Consider the following 16,515-nt stretch of genomic DNA (forward strand, 5'->3'; position numbering starts at 1 on the left):
GAAGAAAAAATAATAAACAAACCCCTTCTTTCACAAAAACACCCCTGAGAGACAGGCTGTTGAGCTCCCATCCTACCATTCACTGGGTCATTCACTTGGGTCCCATTCCCTGTGGGGTCAGGAATGCCTAAGCCACCTGTGGAGGAGGGACGAAGTTGGGTTTACCCAGCCAGGAAGGGAGGAACCTTGTCTCTCTGGCTTTCCTGGAACACACCCAGGTTACTGCCTCCAGGAAACAAAACAAAACAAAAATATAAGTCCTTCTGTCCTTTCATTTTCGATTCTCATAAACCCCACCCATACCAGATGACTTTTTTTTAAAACAAGCAACTGGCTTTTCAGCTTCTGAATCTAAGAGCAGTTTCCGGAGGAGCCAGAGGCAAGAGGAGCCCTAGGGGTGATCCAGAGCAGCTGACTTCACTCCTGGCTGCAGTGTCTGCTCCAAGTAAGTTTGCCTAAGCTTGACCTTCCAAGCACTGTTCTGTTGCTGCTGCTGCTGCTGCTAGGTCGCTTCAGTCGTGTCTGACTCTGTGAGACACCATAGACGGCAGCCCACAAGGCTCTGCCTTCCCCAACAATAAAATCCCCCGGTGCAGGCCCTATCCTGGGGGAGGGGAGGCGAGGATGGCGTCGTGGGCTCAGAGCGTGGCTCAAGCAGCTCAGAGTTGGTTGGCTTTGAGGCATGTCACCCTGACGCTCTGCTCCTCCTGGAGCATGTAGCCGTTGCTGTTGTTCAGCTGCCAAGATGGCGTCCGACTCTTTGCGACCCCATGGGCTGCAGCACCGCAGTCTCCACTACCTCCTGGAGTTTGCTCAAACTCATGTCCACTGAGTCCATGACGCCATCCAACCATTTCATCCTCTGTCACCCCTTCTGCTTCTGCCCTCAATCTTTCCCAGCATCAGGGTCTTTTCCAAAATGTTGGCTCTTCACATCAGGTAGCCAAAATATTAGAGCTTTAGCTTCAGCAACAGTCCTTGAATATTCAGAATTGAATTCCTTTAGGATTGACTGGTTTGATCTCCTTGTTGTTCAAGGGAACCCCCTAAGCAGGGCTGGAGCAAAATATCCAGCATGGGACAAGGGGGAGAGTATGCTTCATCTTCGGAGAAAAAGGGACTGAGTGCCTTTTAGGACTGAGGGCCCAAACTCCCAGCCCCCACGCAGAAGCCCTGGGTGCAGTCTCTTCCTCCAGCCCCCTCCATCGTGACTGCACCCCGCTGGGCACTGGTGGTAGTTCACAGACAATTTAAATCCTAACAGATTAACAGTGGATTATTTTTTTCCTTAACATTCAATATTCTGAATAATACAAAACTGTATTATTTGAAATAATTCAATCTCATTCTTAATAAAAAAAATATTAATTGTAAGCCTATTCATGTTTATTTACCATGCATTTTTTTTTAATACCTGGCCCATACAAATACTGCCTCTTCTAACTTCTGATGCTTGCTGAAAATACAGAGTGTGGGGTACTTTTAACTATCACTTCAGAACATACCTCAACATAATAAAAGCTATATATGACAAACCCACAGCAAGCATCACCCTCAATGGTGAAAAATTGAAAGCATTTCCCCTGAATCAGGAACAAGACAAGGGTGCCCACTCTAACCACTCCTATTCAACATAGTTTTGGAAGTGTTGGCCACAGCAATCAGGGCAGAAAAAGAAGTAAAAGGAACCCAGATAGGAAAAGAAGAAGTGAAACTCTCGCTGTTTGCAGATGACATGATCCTCTACATAGAAAACCCTAAAGACTCTACCAGAAAATTACTAGAGCTAATCAATGAATATAGTAAAGTTGCAGGATATAAAATTAACACACAGAAATCTCTTGCATTCCTATACACTAACAATGAGAAAACAGAAAGAGAAATTAAGGAAACAATACCATTCACCATTGCAACAAAAAGAATAAAATACCTAGGAGTATATCTACCTAAAGAAACAAAAGACCTATACATAGAAAACTATAAAACACTGATGAAAGAAATCAAAGAGGACACAAACAGATGGAGAAATATACCGTGTTCATGGATTGGAAGAATCAATATTGTCAAAATGGCTATACTACCCAAAGCAATCTATAGATTCAATGCAATCCCTATCAAGCTACCAACGGTATTTTCCACAGAACTAGAACAAATAATTTCACAATTTGTATGGAAATACAAGAAACCTCAAATAACCAAAGTAATCTTGAGAAAGAAGAATGGAACTGGAGGAATCAACCTGCCTGACTTCAGACTCTACTACAAAGCCACAGTCATCAAGACAGTATGGTACTGGCACAAAGACAGAAATATAGATCAATGGAACAGAATAGAAAGCCCAGAGATAAATCCATGAACCTATGGTCACCTTATCTTCGACAAAGGAGGCAACGATATACAATGGGAAAAAGACAACCTCTTTAACAAGTGGTGCTGGGGAAACTGGTCAACCACTTGTAAAAGAATGAAACTAGAACACTTTCTAACACCATACACAAAAATAAACTCAAAATGGATTAAAGATCTAAATGTAAGACCAGAAACTATAAAACTCCTAGAGGAGAACATAGGCAAAACACTCTCCGACATAAATCACAGCAGGATCCTCTATGACCCACCTCCCAGAATATTAGAAACAAAAGCAAAAACAAACAAATGGGACCTAATGAAATGAAAAAGCTTTTGCACAACGAAGGAAACTATAAGCAAGGTGAAAAGACAGCCCTCAGATTGGGAGAAAATAATAGCAAACGAAGCAACAGACAAAGGATTAATCTCAAAAATATACAAGCAACTCCTCCAGCTCAACTCCAGAAAAATAAATGACCCAATCAAAAAATGGGCCAAAGAACTAAACAGACATTTCTCCAAGGAAGACATACAGATGGCTAACAAACACATGAAAAGATGCTCAACATCACTCATTATCAGAGAAATGCAAATCAAAACCACCATGAGGTACCATTACACGCCAGTCAGGATGGCTGCTATCCAAAAGTCTACAAGCAATAAATGCTGGAGAGGGTGTGGAGAAAAGGGAACCCTCTTACACTGTTGATGGGAATGCAAATTAGTACAGCCACTATGGAAAACAGTGTGGAGATTTCTTAAAAAACTGGAAATAGAACTGCAATATGACCCAGCAATCCCACTTCTCGGCATACACACCAAGGAAACCAGATCTGAAAGAGACATGTGCACCCCAATGTTCATCACAGCACTGTTTATAATAGCCAGGATATGGAAGCAACCTAGATGCCCATCAGCAGACGAATGGATAAGGAAGCTGTGGTACATATACACCATGGAATATTACTCAGCCATTAAAAAGAATTCATTTGAATCAGTTCTAATGAGATGGATGAAACTGGAGCCCATTATACAGAGTGAAGTAAGCCAGAAAGATAAAGACCATTACAGTATACTAACACATATATATGGGATTTAGAAAGATGCTAACGATAACCCTATATGCAAAACAGAAAAAGAGACACAGATGTATAGAACAGAATTTTGGACTCTGTAGGAGAAGGTGAGGGTGGGATGTTTCAAGAGAACAGCATCGAAACATGTATATTATCTAGGGTGAAACAGATCACCAGCCCTGGTTGGATGCATGAGAGAAGTGCTCATACCTGGTGAACTGGGAAGACCCAGAGGGATCGGGTGGAGAGGGAGGTGGGAGGGGGAATCGGGATGGGGAACACATGTAAATCCATGGCTGATTCATGTCAATGTATGACAAAACCCACTACAATATTGTAAAGTAATTAGCCTCCAACTTAAAAAAAAAAAAAAAAAAAAAAAAACAACTATCACTTCAGATAACTCTACTGAATAGTAACCATTGGAAACTGTTCATCATCTTCTGCCATCTGGTAACACTATTTCATTCTAGTTACTTAGTTTTCAAGTTTCTTGGTTTGGAAATCTCAGAATATTTAATTTAAAAAAATACACGGTAAATTTATGGACTCCCACCAAAGCTTTATCAATATTCTGACTCAGAAGTGAATGCTACACTTCCTGTTGCTTAAAACTGTTCACCTTAAAAATAGTCATTTTTCAAGGAAAAATGGGTTTACTCAGGAATAGCACAGGAATTGTCATTTGGGACAAGCAAGCTATAGCAAAAGACATGGGGCAAATTCAACCAAGAAAAAGAGGAAGTTTATCTCTCTTATTCTATAGAGAAAAGTAGTAAGTAGGAAGGATTATTTTAAAAGAAAGTCCATTTGAGAAAAGTGAGCGTTCAAGGTAATGACCCTTTTCCTTGGCTGGGTTGCCGGGGTATTCCTGGGTTCTTCTAGGAGATGTGAGGTATACCTTTCCTGCTGGGGACTCTCACTGGAGAATCTCCTGTTGAAGATTTTTTTCCTTGGGTTTTGTGATTGACAATTCTTCTCATAACCATCTCCAGTGGTACTGTGTGAGAGCTCTTCTTTATGGCCTGCTGATTCCATTTGAGTGAAGTTTCCTTTTATTAATTTTCACCTAACAGAGCAGTAAAAGGTCATTTTACTGCTCTATCTCTGCTCCCAATCCACTATAGACAAAAAAGAGCCAGAGACAGAGAGAGAGAAAGAGAAATTTAGAGAGGAATTCCTTTGAGCAAATTCATGCTTTTCCTGACTGAAAGATTTTAGATAACTTATATTTCTTGGCAAATTGCAACTTACAGAATGCACCAACATGTTATAGCATATTGTTCAACTTATTTACTGTTGGAGCCATACATTAATGCAGGAAAAGTTTTAAAAACTTTCTGAGAACGTATATCTTGTCATCTGTATAGTAATGAATCAGGCAGGAATTACTGTTTCTCCTGTAACACTGGTAAGAAAATGGAGGCTTTGCATGTAAGTTCCTTTTTCAAGGTTTCAACAGACAATAAGTGACTTGAACCCTCAGGTTTGAGCCCTGGCAGCCCAACCCCAGAACCTGTGCTTGGACATTTCGGGGCAGCTTTCAGCTCCTCCAGCCTGACTCTTCCCACATTGCTGTGCTTGCTCTCAGCTGTCACTGCTTGGGCGTCCAGCCTGCTCATCTCCCTCTTGGGCTGTGTGCTCCCACTGCTGCAACCAGGGAAGGAAGTGTCACTTTTCCAGGCCAAAGCCAACTCTCCACTTTCATTCAGAAATTACCCTCCCAGTCTTCAGAGACACACAGTTGTGAAATTATATAGGATTGACTATGTGCTTGTATAACTTTAAAAGTACTGTAAGTATTATGAGATATGTAATCCTCCTAATGACCCCAATACCCTACATGGATCATAGCCTTGTCACGGTGAAGGGACATCACAAGATAGTCAATACCGAAATCAGACTGATTATATTCTTTGCAGCCCAGATTGGAGGAGTTCTGTACAGTCAGCAAAAACAAGACCTAGAGCTGACTGTGGCTCAGACCGTGAGCTCTTTATTGAAAAATATAAGGCTTAAATTGAAGAAAGTCGCAAAAACTGCTAGTCCATTAGGTATGACCTAAATAAAATCCCTTATGATTATATACTGGTTTGGTTTGTGACCCTATGGACTGTAGCCTGCCAGGCTCCTCTGTGCATGGGATTATTCTCCAGGCAAGAATACTAGAGTGGGTTGCCAATTCCTTCTCCAGGGGATCTTCCCAACCCAGAAATTGAACGCAGATCTCCTGCATTGCAGGCAGATTCTTTACTGGCTGTGCTACAAGGGAAGCCCTTGATTATACACTGGAGGTGATAAATAGATTCAAAGGATTAGACTGATAGAATACCTTGAGAACTATGGACAGAGATTATAACATTGTACAGGAGGCAATGACAAGAACACCCCCTCTCCCCCCAAAAAAAAGAAATGCAAGAAAGCAAAGTGGTTGTCTGAGGAGGCCTTAGAATTAGCTGAGAAAAGAAAAGGCATGAAAGCAAGGGAGAAAGGAAAAGATAAACCCGACTGAATGCAGAGTTTCAGAGAATAACAAGGAGGAATAATAAGGCCTTCCTAAGTGAACAATGTGAAGAAATAGAAGAAAACAATAGAATGGTAAAGACTAGAAACCTCTTCAAGAAAATTGGAGGTATTGAGAGAACCATTTCATGCAAAGATGGGCACAATTAAGGATAGAAGCAGTAAGGACATAACAGAAGCAGAAGAGATTAAGAAGAGGTGGCAAGAATACACAGAAGACCTACACACAAAAAAACTTAATGTCCTAGATAAACACGATGGAGTGATCACTCACCTAGAGTCAGATATCCTGGAGTGTGAAGTCAAGTGGGCCTTAGTAAGCATTACTATGAACAAAGCTAGTGGAGGTGATGGAATTCCAGCTGAAATTCAAATGCTAAAGGATGGTGCTATTAAAGTGCTGTACTCAATATATCAGCAAATGTGGAAACCCAGCAGTGGCCCCAGGACTGAAAACGGTCAGTTTTCATTCCAATCCAAAAGAAAGGCAATGCCAAAGAGTGTTCAAAGCACTGTCTAGTGCTCTTATTTCACATGCTAGCAAGGTAATGCTCAAAATCCTTCAAGCACACTTCAGCTGTACATGAAATGAAAACTTCCAGATGTACAAACTGGATTTAGAAAAGGGAGCAGAACCAGGGATCAAATTGCCAACATCTATTGGATCATAGAAAAAGCAAGGGAATTCTAAAAAAAAAAAAAAAAAAAAAAAAAATCTACTTCTGCTTCATTGACTATGCTAAAGCTTTGACTGTGTGGATCATAAAAAACCGAGGAAAATTCTTCAAGAGACATGAATATCAGACCACCTTAAATGCCTCCTGAGGAACCTGTATGCAGTCAAGAAGCAACAGTTAGAACTGGACATGGAACAATGGACTGGTTCAAAATTGGGAAAGGAGGATGACAAGGCTTTATATTGACACCCTGCTTATTTATTAATAATGTATATGCAGAGTACATCATGCAAAATGCTGGTATAGATGAATCACAAGCTGGAATCAAGATTGCCAGGAGAAATATCAACAGCCTCAGATATGCAGATGAGACCACTCTAATGGCAGAAATTGAAGAGGAACTAAAGAGTCTCTTGATGAGGGTGAAAGAGGAGAGTGAAAAAGCTGACTTAAAACTCAACATTCAGAAAACTAAGATCATGGCATCCAGTTGAAGCAGTGACAGATTTTATTTTCATGGGCTCTAAGATCACTGCAGGTGGTGACTGCAGTCATGAAATTTAAAAAATGCTTGCTTGTTGGAAGAAAAGCTACGACAACCTAGACAACATATTAAAAAGCAGAGACATCGCTTCGCCAATGGTATGTATAGTCAAAGCTATGGTTTTTCGAGTAGTCATGTAGAATGTGAGAGTTGGACCATAAAAAAGACTGAGTGCCAAAAAATTTATGCTTTCAAATTGTGGTGCTGGAGAAGACTCTTGAGAATCCCTTGTACTGCGAGGAGATCAAACCAGTCAATCTTAAATGAAATCAAACCTAAATATTCATTGGAAGGACTGATGCTGGACCTGAAGGTCCAATACTTTGGCCACCTGATGCAAAATGCTGACTAGAAAAGACCCTGATGCTGGGAAAGACTGAGGGCAGGAGGAGAAGGAGTGATAGAGGATGAAATGGTTAGATAGCATCACTGACTCAATGGACATGCTTTTGAACAAACTCCAGGTGATAGTGAAGGACAAGGAAGCCTCGCATGCTGTAGTGGGACACAACTTAGCAACTGAACAACAATGACCTTAATGACAGATTGATCTTTACTTTTCATGTCACCACTTTACAGAAGAGAAACTTGAGGCACAGAGAAATTAATCTTCCCAGTCATCACACAGTTCGTAAAGTTTGGCAACATGTGGACATTGCTTAGTATTGTCTTTGAGAAAATAAAGGGACAATCCAAGCTCTCTGACAGCTACTGCAGTCTGTCTCTTGAGATCATGAAGCACCCTACCATTGTAATAAAATTCTTTAAAGTAGAAGGTAGCCCAGGTGTGATACTCTGACATATCTAGGCAGATCTGACAACACCCCGGTTGCTTGCTTCTCTTCTCTATCTGCTTAAGAAATGAGCTATAATTTGTGTTAATAAATTAATTCTTACATGCACAACATTGTGTAGGTACCTTAAACTCTGTTGTGTTTGTTTGAGAGAAAGCTGCATTATCTCAATTTCTTTCTCTCACAGTCCCTCCTCTTCCAGCCCGTTCCTGCTCCCACTGCCTCCCTACATCTGTCTGTTCTCCTCAAAGGATGAGGACACTGACCACCTTCATCTTTCCTTTATTGTCAAGGTCTTCCCTGGGTACTCTCTACATAAATTCAACCCCCAGTGTTCCATAGGCCATTGCTTGCTCATTTTCTTGTGATACTTTACTACCCTCTCATGTACATATAGGGCTTCCCAGGTGGCTCAGTGTTAAAGAATCTGCCTACCAATGCAGGAGACATGGGTTTGATCCCTGGGTTGGGAAGATCCCCTGGAGTAGTAAGTGGTAATCCACTCCAGTATTCTTGCCTGGAAAATCCCAAGGACAGAGAACCCTAGCAAGCTACAGTCCATGGGGTGGCAAAGAGTTGGACATGGCTGAGCATGTACAAGCCTTACATATATGTATTTTGGTTTATTTTCTATATTATCTGTTTCCTCTACTGGAATAGAGTACCGTGAGGCAGAGATTTGTATCCATTTTCTTCAGTTTGATACTGAGCCTTTAGAACAGTGTTCAGCACATGGTAGGTTCTCAGTGAATATCTGTACAATTAATGAGGGACCAAATCATTCTGACACTCTAGAAGTCATCTCTGATCACTCCTCGTCTCCTTCATGTCCCATCTGCATCTACTCATCCCCAAAATGTTAGTGTTTTCAAGGTTCCATCATCAATACTTTGTTTTTTCATTCTGTTCACTGTATGGCTCATGTGGGCAAGGTTGTTTTGAGTTCATTTAAAAATCAATAAGATAATTTCCATAATTTACCTGTACAGGCCTTGATACAGGGTGGCTAAATATTTACCTTTTAGGAACATGCAAAGCATGGAGAATTGATATATAATTTCCAGAAACAGAAGGCTTATGTGCACTGTGAGAGATGACTTCTTACAGTCTACTGAGTTGTTCCTCTGGGTTACAGGTTCCTGTGGCATCTGGATCTACCAAAATGGATCCCATCTGTTTGGTGGAAAACCGGAAAAATCAACTATCAGTGAATCCCGAAGCACTGAAGATTCTGGACCAGATATCTCAGCCTCTGGTGGTGGTGGCCATTGTAGGGCTGTATCGGACCGGAAAGTCCTACCTGATGAACCGCCTGGCAGGACAAAGCCACGGTGAGTGTTGTTCAGGAACATTTGCTGGGAAGCAGTGATAACACAGGCTGCTGACCATCCTCCCTGTGCCCTGTTAAGGAAGAGCCTAACTCCCCCCACTGAAAACAACTTCTTAGTTCTCACCACTGAATTTTTAACTCCAAACCTGTCTCTGCACAATGTTCCCTCTTTTACCCAGTAATGGAGAGTTCACAGGCCCATCAAAATGTCCACCTTATTTGTCCCAATCCCATCCACTGCCATCTTCTCAAGGGTTCATCTTCAGAAATTACTCCCTTCCTTTCTCCTTCATCACTTTTGCCCTAAACCACAGGGTTGTTTCAAATAGCACACAAATGTTATTCAACACACTCTGTTTTTTCAAAGAGATGTAAAGAAATACAGACAGATGAATTCCTAAAACTCCCATATCTCAATGAGGCTACCATGCATATTTTTTTGCTTCATTTAATTTCCTATTTCCAAACTTTGGTAAATTATACCCCTGTTTCTCTACTTAATCTTTTCTATTATCCGAACTATAATACATATATAACAGTACATAAGACATATATATACATGTGTATATACACACACACACACACACAATATAAAGTTGATAAACCTAAAGTGATCATCTGTGTAATCACTGCACAGATCAAGAAATACTTCAACACCCAAAAGCCCAAATCATGCCCTCTCATACCTTTCCTAGATCTCACCAATGTTTTGACTTCCATGGTGCATTCTTTCATTCTTCCTTTTTAAAAATGGCTTTATATTATGTTTCTGCATTTGTTAAGCATTGCTCAAACTTCATGCAAAATGAGTTACACTGTGACAATCATGGGGCTCTTGCTTCTTTAGCTCAACAAGAAGTTTATGAGGGAAATCCAGTTTGTCATACATATCTATAATTCATATATATTCACCATCATAGAGTATGCTATTGACAGAGAATAGGAAATTTTATTTATTCACTCATTGATGATGAACAGTGGTATTATTTGTAGCTCCAACTTTTATGGGTTCACTTTTGTGAATATTCTTGTATCTATATCCTGCTGCACGTGTACACTAGCTACCCTTGTTTGATATACTCAGAAGTGCCATTGCTGGGTCATGGAGTCCACATGTTTTCAGACTTTCAAGATAATATCAAACAGTTTTTCAAGTTTTATGTGCAATTTATGTGCATATTAGCAGTAACTGAAATTCTCCACAGCATCATAAAAATTTGGTAAGATTTTTTTTTAGCTTTGGCTGATCTGATGTCTGTACAGTTGCACATTATTTGCCTCACTACAAGTAAGTAGTACTTGTAGATAGACTTCTCCCTGTCTTCCTCTTTCTTTTTGTTTTCAGTCTCCCATTGGCCTCAAATAAAACATTTTATATTTGTCTTTCTTTTAAAGAATTCTTGACAACTAGTCAGGGGAGAGCACTTTTTCTTTGCCAGGTTAAAATAATTAATAGGTCATGTTTTTGGGTGATTAAAGATTTGAGAACTCTAAGAAATGATATCAGTCAAGATGTTTCAACAGTCAAGGTGTTTCACAATGTTCCTTTTTATTCTATTCAAGATAACATCAGGTAATAAGGAGGTGATTTCCATTACTAAGGAAATCCTTCACCTGGTTATGGTTTCTTTTCTTTTTTTTTTTTTTTTGTTATGTTTTAAAGAACTTGAATTGTGGCACTACTATCCTAATTAAATGACAGGAAGAACAAAAACAAACAAACAAGTAAAACTGGTGCCCAGTCAAAGTTCACTAGCAGAAGCAGCTCACTACTGTCTCCTTGTTATGATTCTTTGTCTCTCCTTTACCTCACATAACTGACTGTGATGAACTTCAGCTATACCCTGCCTTTCTCCCTGGGGGAACTGGGAGTTCAGACTGCTCTGTATTAATCAGAAAGCAGTCAAATGCCATCACAATGTAGAAGGGTGCAGATCATCTCAGGTTTTATACCTGCTAGAGCAGAATACACAGAACATGGCAATTGAATGGCCTAAGCCATGCTCCCCTGGGCATTTCATCATATCAATTACTATTCTAAGTTGAAGGGAGCATTGGCATCCGGCAGATAGTCAAAATCTTGGATATAGATAAGACATATTTTGCTTTCTTACCCATACGCATGTTAGTTGATCAGTCCTGTCTGACTCCGATCCATGGACTGTGGCCCATCAGGTTCTTCTGTCCATGGAATTCTCCAAACAAGGATACTGGAGTGGGTTGTCTTTTCCTTCTCCAGGGGATCTTCTCAACCTAGGGATCTAACCCAGGTCTCCTGCATTGCAGGCAGATTCTTTACCATCTGAGCTAACAGGGAAGCCCATTACCTCACATAATCACTTTCTGTTGGTTTAAGCCTTAGAAAGAAGGGCAAACAGTTCTCACAGGTCTTTTCTAATCCCCTGCTATTTTATCCCCACCCAAGCCAATGACCAAAGATTTCATCATTTTTTGAACAAAAACGAGGAAGATACAGGGAAAACGAGGAGGGAAAAGACAAGTTAACAAAAGCTAATGTATTAGTTCAGAACCTGGAAGGACACAGATGATCCACTTAACAGGTAACCGGAAATGGAGTGACAGTTACAAGGGCCCAAGCAGAGCAAAAGGAACCACTCCGTTCTTCTGAAGGAAGCAGCAGACACAATGGCTAGGGAGCCTTGAAAGTCCTATAGGGTGAAGAGGCAATGAGTGGATTCCAGAATGTGACAGAGACCAGAACACCTGGATGGGGCTAAATGAAAGGAGATGTGACGAAGGCACAGGAGCAGAGGTACTAGGATACCATGGCTCACCAGGGTGGAAGCCAAGGGCACAGTGCCTGACTTCTGATCTCTTGCTGGTGCCTTTCACTGCTGGGACTCCATCAGAAAGTGGAGGATATGGAACTGATAAAAATAGAAAGGTTAATAGAGTTTGCATTAATTCTGGAATGTGACACAGTATGAGCCATTAATGTTATGAGGTGATATGGGACAAGAAATATTTCTTGGGAAGGTCCTGAACAAGTGTAAACATTTGAACTGACAGTCCTTGCTGAAATGAAAACACATTTCCCCCAGCCATGCACTCACATTTCAACAATTTTACCCAAAGTAACCCATAGGCAGCCTGGACTATCTGTTCTTATTGTGCATTGCATTCTTCTTTCTGTGCAGGTTTTCATCTGGGCTCCACAGTGAGGTCTGAAACCAAAGGCATCTGGATGTGGTGTATGCCCCACCCCTCCAAGGAGAGCTGCACCCTGGTCCTTCTGGACACTGAGGGCCTGGGCAATGTGGAGAAGGTAAGGCAAGGAATCTTCTTTACTCTTTTTTCCTCTTTCTTTTTTAAATTGTGAAAATATGATAACACATTTACAGGAGACCTGGAAAATACAGAAGAAAGCTACATCTAGTACTACTATATATTATAATAAATTTTATGTAGATAAGTTAACATTTTAGTTGGAGTTTCAATATCAAAATCTCAAAACTTAATGGAATGAATATACAGAGAAGGAGAAGGATATAGTAGACCTGAAAAGCACTGTGAACCAATTCAACATAACTAAGATTTATACAATTTTCACACAACAGTAGAACACAAACTCTATCCAAGTTCCCATAGATTATAAACTAGGAGATACTTTAACTTATCCAGGGATGTAAGATCAGGTGTGAAAGAGTCACGGTATAAAGGTATTAAAATCATAGAGTCTGTTGTCTTATCATTGTGGAATTATGTTAGACAGCAGTATCAAAAGATGTGTTAAAATAACGCACATACTTATAAGTACACTGTGACATTTACCAAGAGAGATATTTGACTTAGCCACTGAAATCCTCAATAATGTCAGGAGACTGAAAAAAACACAGAGGGTGATTGCAGAGTAGAAAGCATTGAAATGAGAAATTGATATCAAAATGAGAAATTAATATCAAAGACATTTAAAAATTCCATGGGTTTAGAAATTAAATGGCCACTTTTAAATGATGCGTATATCCAAAAGGCCAAAACAAGGAAAACTAGAAAATATTTGTAAAAGAATAAAAATGAAAAGGGAATTTACCAGAATTTGTTACATGCAGCTGAAGCTGCTCAGTGCAGTTAAATACAATGTGCAGTCTCGAATAAGGTATGAAAACAAGGGATACAAGCATAAAGTTTTGTGAAATTTGAACAAAATCTGAACTTTAGTTAATAATACTATATCACATTTTAACATGTGATTTTTTTTTCTACAACATAGTATTTCTTTGTATTCTCAGAATTGAATCAGAAGTTTGAAGCTTCATTCAAAAAACTTTTTTAAAAAATAACTAAGATAATAAACTTTTCTGGTGACTCAGACAGTAAAGAATCTGCCTGTAATGCCGCAGACCTGGGTTCAATCCCTGGACCTGAAAAATACCCTGGAGAAGGGAATGGCTACCCGCTCCAGTATTCTGGCCTGGAGAATTCCATGGACAGAGGAGCCTGGCAGGCGTAGGGGTAGCAAAGAGTAGGACATGACCGGGCAACTAAGCATACAGACTTCTAGTAGTAATACTAGATGCCAAAGTACATGGACTGATATCAAAGTTTTGAGTGAATATAAATTAGAAATCTAGGACTCTATTCATACTGAGTCAAACAAATGGAATCAAAATGTCATAATTTTTAGCCAGACAAAAATTTATGTTTTCTAAAATACATATATATAAAATACACATTATGTATAATATATATATATATATACAAAAGCTTTTCTACTATTCTTGATAAAGACTTTAGAAAGAACATAAAAAAAAAATGAGAGAGGGACAGAGAAATTGGAAAGCATAAACTAAACCAAATGGGAGCATGGAATATGAAATAGAAAAAGTGAAACAAATAGAGAAAAGTAAAGTATCATCATATAGTCCACTTGTTATTAAATATGACTGTTCATTAGAAACACATCTAGAGCTTTGGAGAAAAAAAGCAATACCTGGGCATTTGTATTTTTCAAAAAATTCCAAGATAATTCTGATATGCATCTCGATTTTAAAAAGTGATTACAGGTTTTTTATTGAATGGTAATTGTACTGATATAGAATTCTGTTATTTTTTTTGTTGACCAATCATGATACAATATGGAGAAGGCAATGGCACCCCACTCCAGTACTCTTGTGCCAGGAAAATCCCATGGATGGAGGAGTCTGGTAGGCTACGGTCCATGGGGTGGCTAAAAGTTGGACACGACAGAGTGACTTCAATTTCCTTTTTCACCTTCATGCACTGGAGAAGGAAATGGCAACCCCCTCCTGTGTTCTTGGCTGGAGAATCCCAGGGACGGGGGAGCCTGGTGGGCTGCCATCTATGTGGTCGCACAGAGTTGGACATGACTGAACTGACTTAGCAGCTGTAGCATGATGCAATAGTATTAAGGGAATAATAGTTACATAATCACAATAATAAAAGATGTGTATCAGTTTTCACATTCAATAGCCAGACAAAAAACAAAAGATAATTACAATTGCAAGCCATGATAAAACATGATTAACCTAATAATATAAAATAATCACATACAATTTGGGGGGTTAAGTAGAGTGATGTGGTAGGTGAAAGTGCATACATGCACATGTTTTCATCATCCCAGCCAGTTTATGCCTTTTCGTTGGTGCATTTAATCCATTTACATTTAAAGTAATTATTGATATATATAATTCTGTTGCCATTTTCTTAATTGTATTGGGTTTATTTTTGTAGATCCTTTTCTTCTCTTGTGTTTCCCTCCTAGAGAAGTTCCTTTAATATTTGTAAAGCTGGATTGTGCCCATCTTTGCACAAAATTTTCCCTTGGTTTCTCTAATTTTCTTGAAGAGATCTCTAGTCTTTCCTACTCTATTGTTTTCCTCTATTTCTTTGCATTGGTCATTTAAGAAGCCTTTCTCATGTTGAGGTTTGACAGGAAACAACAAAATTCTGTAAAGCAATTACCTTTCAATTAAAAAAACAAATAAAAGAAAAGAAACCTTTCTTATCCTTCCTTGCTATTCTTTGGAACTCTGCATTCAGATTGGTATATATTTCCTTTTCTCCTTTGCCTTTCACTTAAGTGAACAATACAAAGAAATAGAGGAAAGCAATAGAATGGGAAAGACAAGAGATCTCTTCTAGAAAATTAGGCATACCAGGAAACATTTCATGCAATGACGGGCATAATAAAGGACAGAAACAGTATGGACATAACAGAAGCAGAAGAGATTAAGAAGAGGTGGCAAGAATACACAGAAGAAATACACAAAAAAGGTCTTCATGACTCAGACAACCACAATGGTGTGGTCGCTCACCTAGAGCCAGACATCCTGGAGTGTGAAGTCAAGCGGATTTTAGAAAGCGTTACTACGAACAAAGCTAGTGGAGGTGATGGAATTCCAGCTGAGCTATTTCAAATCCTAAAGGATGGTGCTATTAAAGTGTTGCACTCAATATATCAGCAAATTTGGAAGACTCAGCAGTGGCCACAGGGCTGGAAAATGTCAGTTTTCATTCCAGTCCCAAAGAAGGGCAATGCCAAAGAATGTTCAAACTACCACACAATTGCACTCATTTCACATGCTAGCAAGGTAATGCTCAAAATCCTTCAAGCTAGGCTTCAACAGTGCATGAACCGTGAACTTCCAGATGTACAAGCTGAATTTAGAAAACTCAGAGGAACCAGGGATCAAATGTCAACATCTGTTTTATCATAGAAAAAGCAAGGGAATTCCAGAAAAGCATCTACTCTTGTTTCATTGGCTATGCTAAAGTCTTTGACTGTGTGGATCACAACAAACTGTGGAAATATCTTCAAGAGATGGGAATACCAGATCACCTTACTTGCCTCCTGAGAAACCTGTATGCAGGACAAGAAGCAACAATTAGTACTAGACATGGAACAATGGACTGGTTCAACTAGGAAGAAGTGTGTCAAGGCTGCATATTGTCACCCTGCTTATTTAACTTATATGCAGAGTACACCATGAGAAATGTCAGGCTGGATGAAGCACAAGCTGGAATCAAGATTGCCGGGAGAAATATCAGTAACCTCAGGTATGCTGATGATGCCACCCTTATGCCACGGCAGAAAGCAAAGAGGAACTAAACAGCCTCTTGATGAAAGTGAAAGAGGAGAGTGAAAAAGCTGGCTTAAAACTCAGCATTCAAAAAATGAAGATCATGGTATCTGGTCCCATCACTTCAGGGCAAATAGATGGGGAAACAATAGAAACAGTGA

General features: G+C 39.6%; 1 protein-coding gene across 3 annotated transcripts in view; it reads left to right on the top strand.

Moving 5' to 3' along the window:
• Positions 1 to 327: 327 nt before the first annotated feature.
• LOC110151941 (guanylate-binding protein 7-like) overlaps positions 328 to 16,515 on the top strand; it is a 31,198-nt gene continuing 15,010 nt past the window's right edge. For 2 of the 3 annotated variants that reach the window (XM_020915412.2, XM_020915410.2), the window contains exons 1-3: positions 329 to 445; positions 9,099 to 9,294; positions 12,452 to 12,579. In XM_020915412.2, coding sequence (XP_020771071.2) covers positions 9,126 to 9,294; positions 12,452 to 12,579 — 297 coding nt within the window. In that variant the 5' untranslated portion in view covers positions 329 to 445; positions 9,099 to 9,125. Of the gene's footprint in view, positions 446 to 9,098; positions 9,295 to 12,451; positions 12,580 to 16,515 lie in introns of all 3 variants that reach the window. The other variant, XM_070467805.1, reaches the window with a different exon arrangement.

This window comes from Odocoileus virginianus, chromosome 5 (genome assembly GCF_023699985.2).
Source record: "Odocoileus virginianus isolate 20LAN1187 ecotype Illinois chromosome 5, Ovbor_1.2, whole genome shotgun sequence".
In the NCBI taxonomy this organism is placed as follows: Eukaryota; Metazoa; Chordata; class Mammalia; order Artiodactyla; family Cervidae; genus Odocoileus; species Odocoileus virginianus.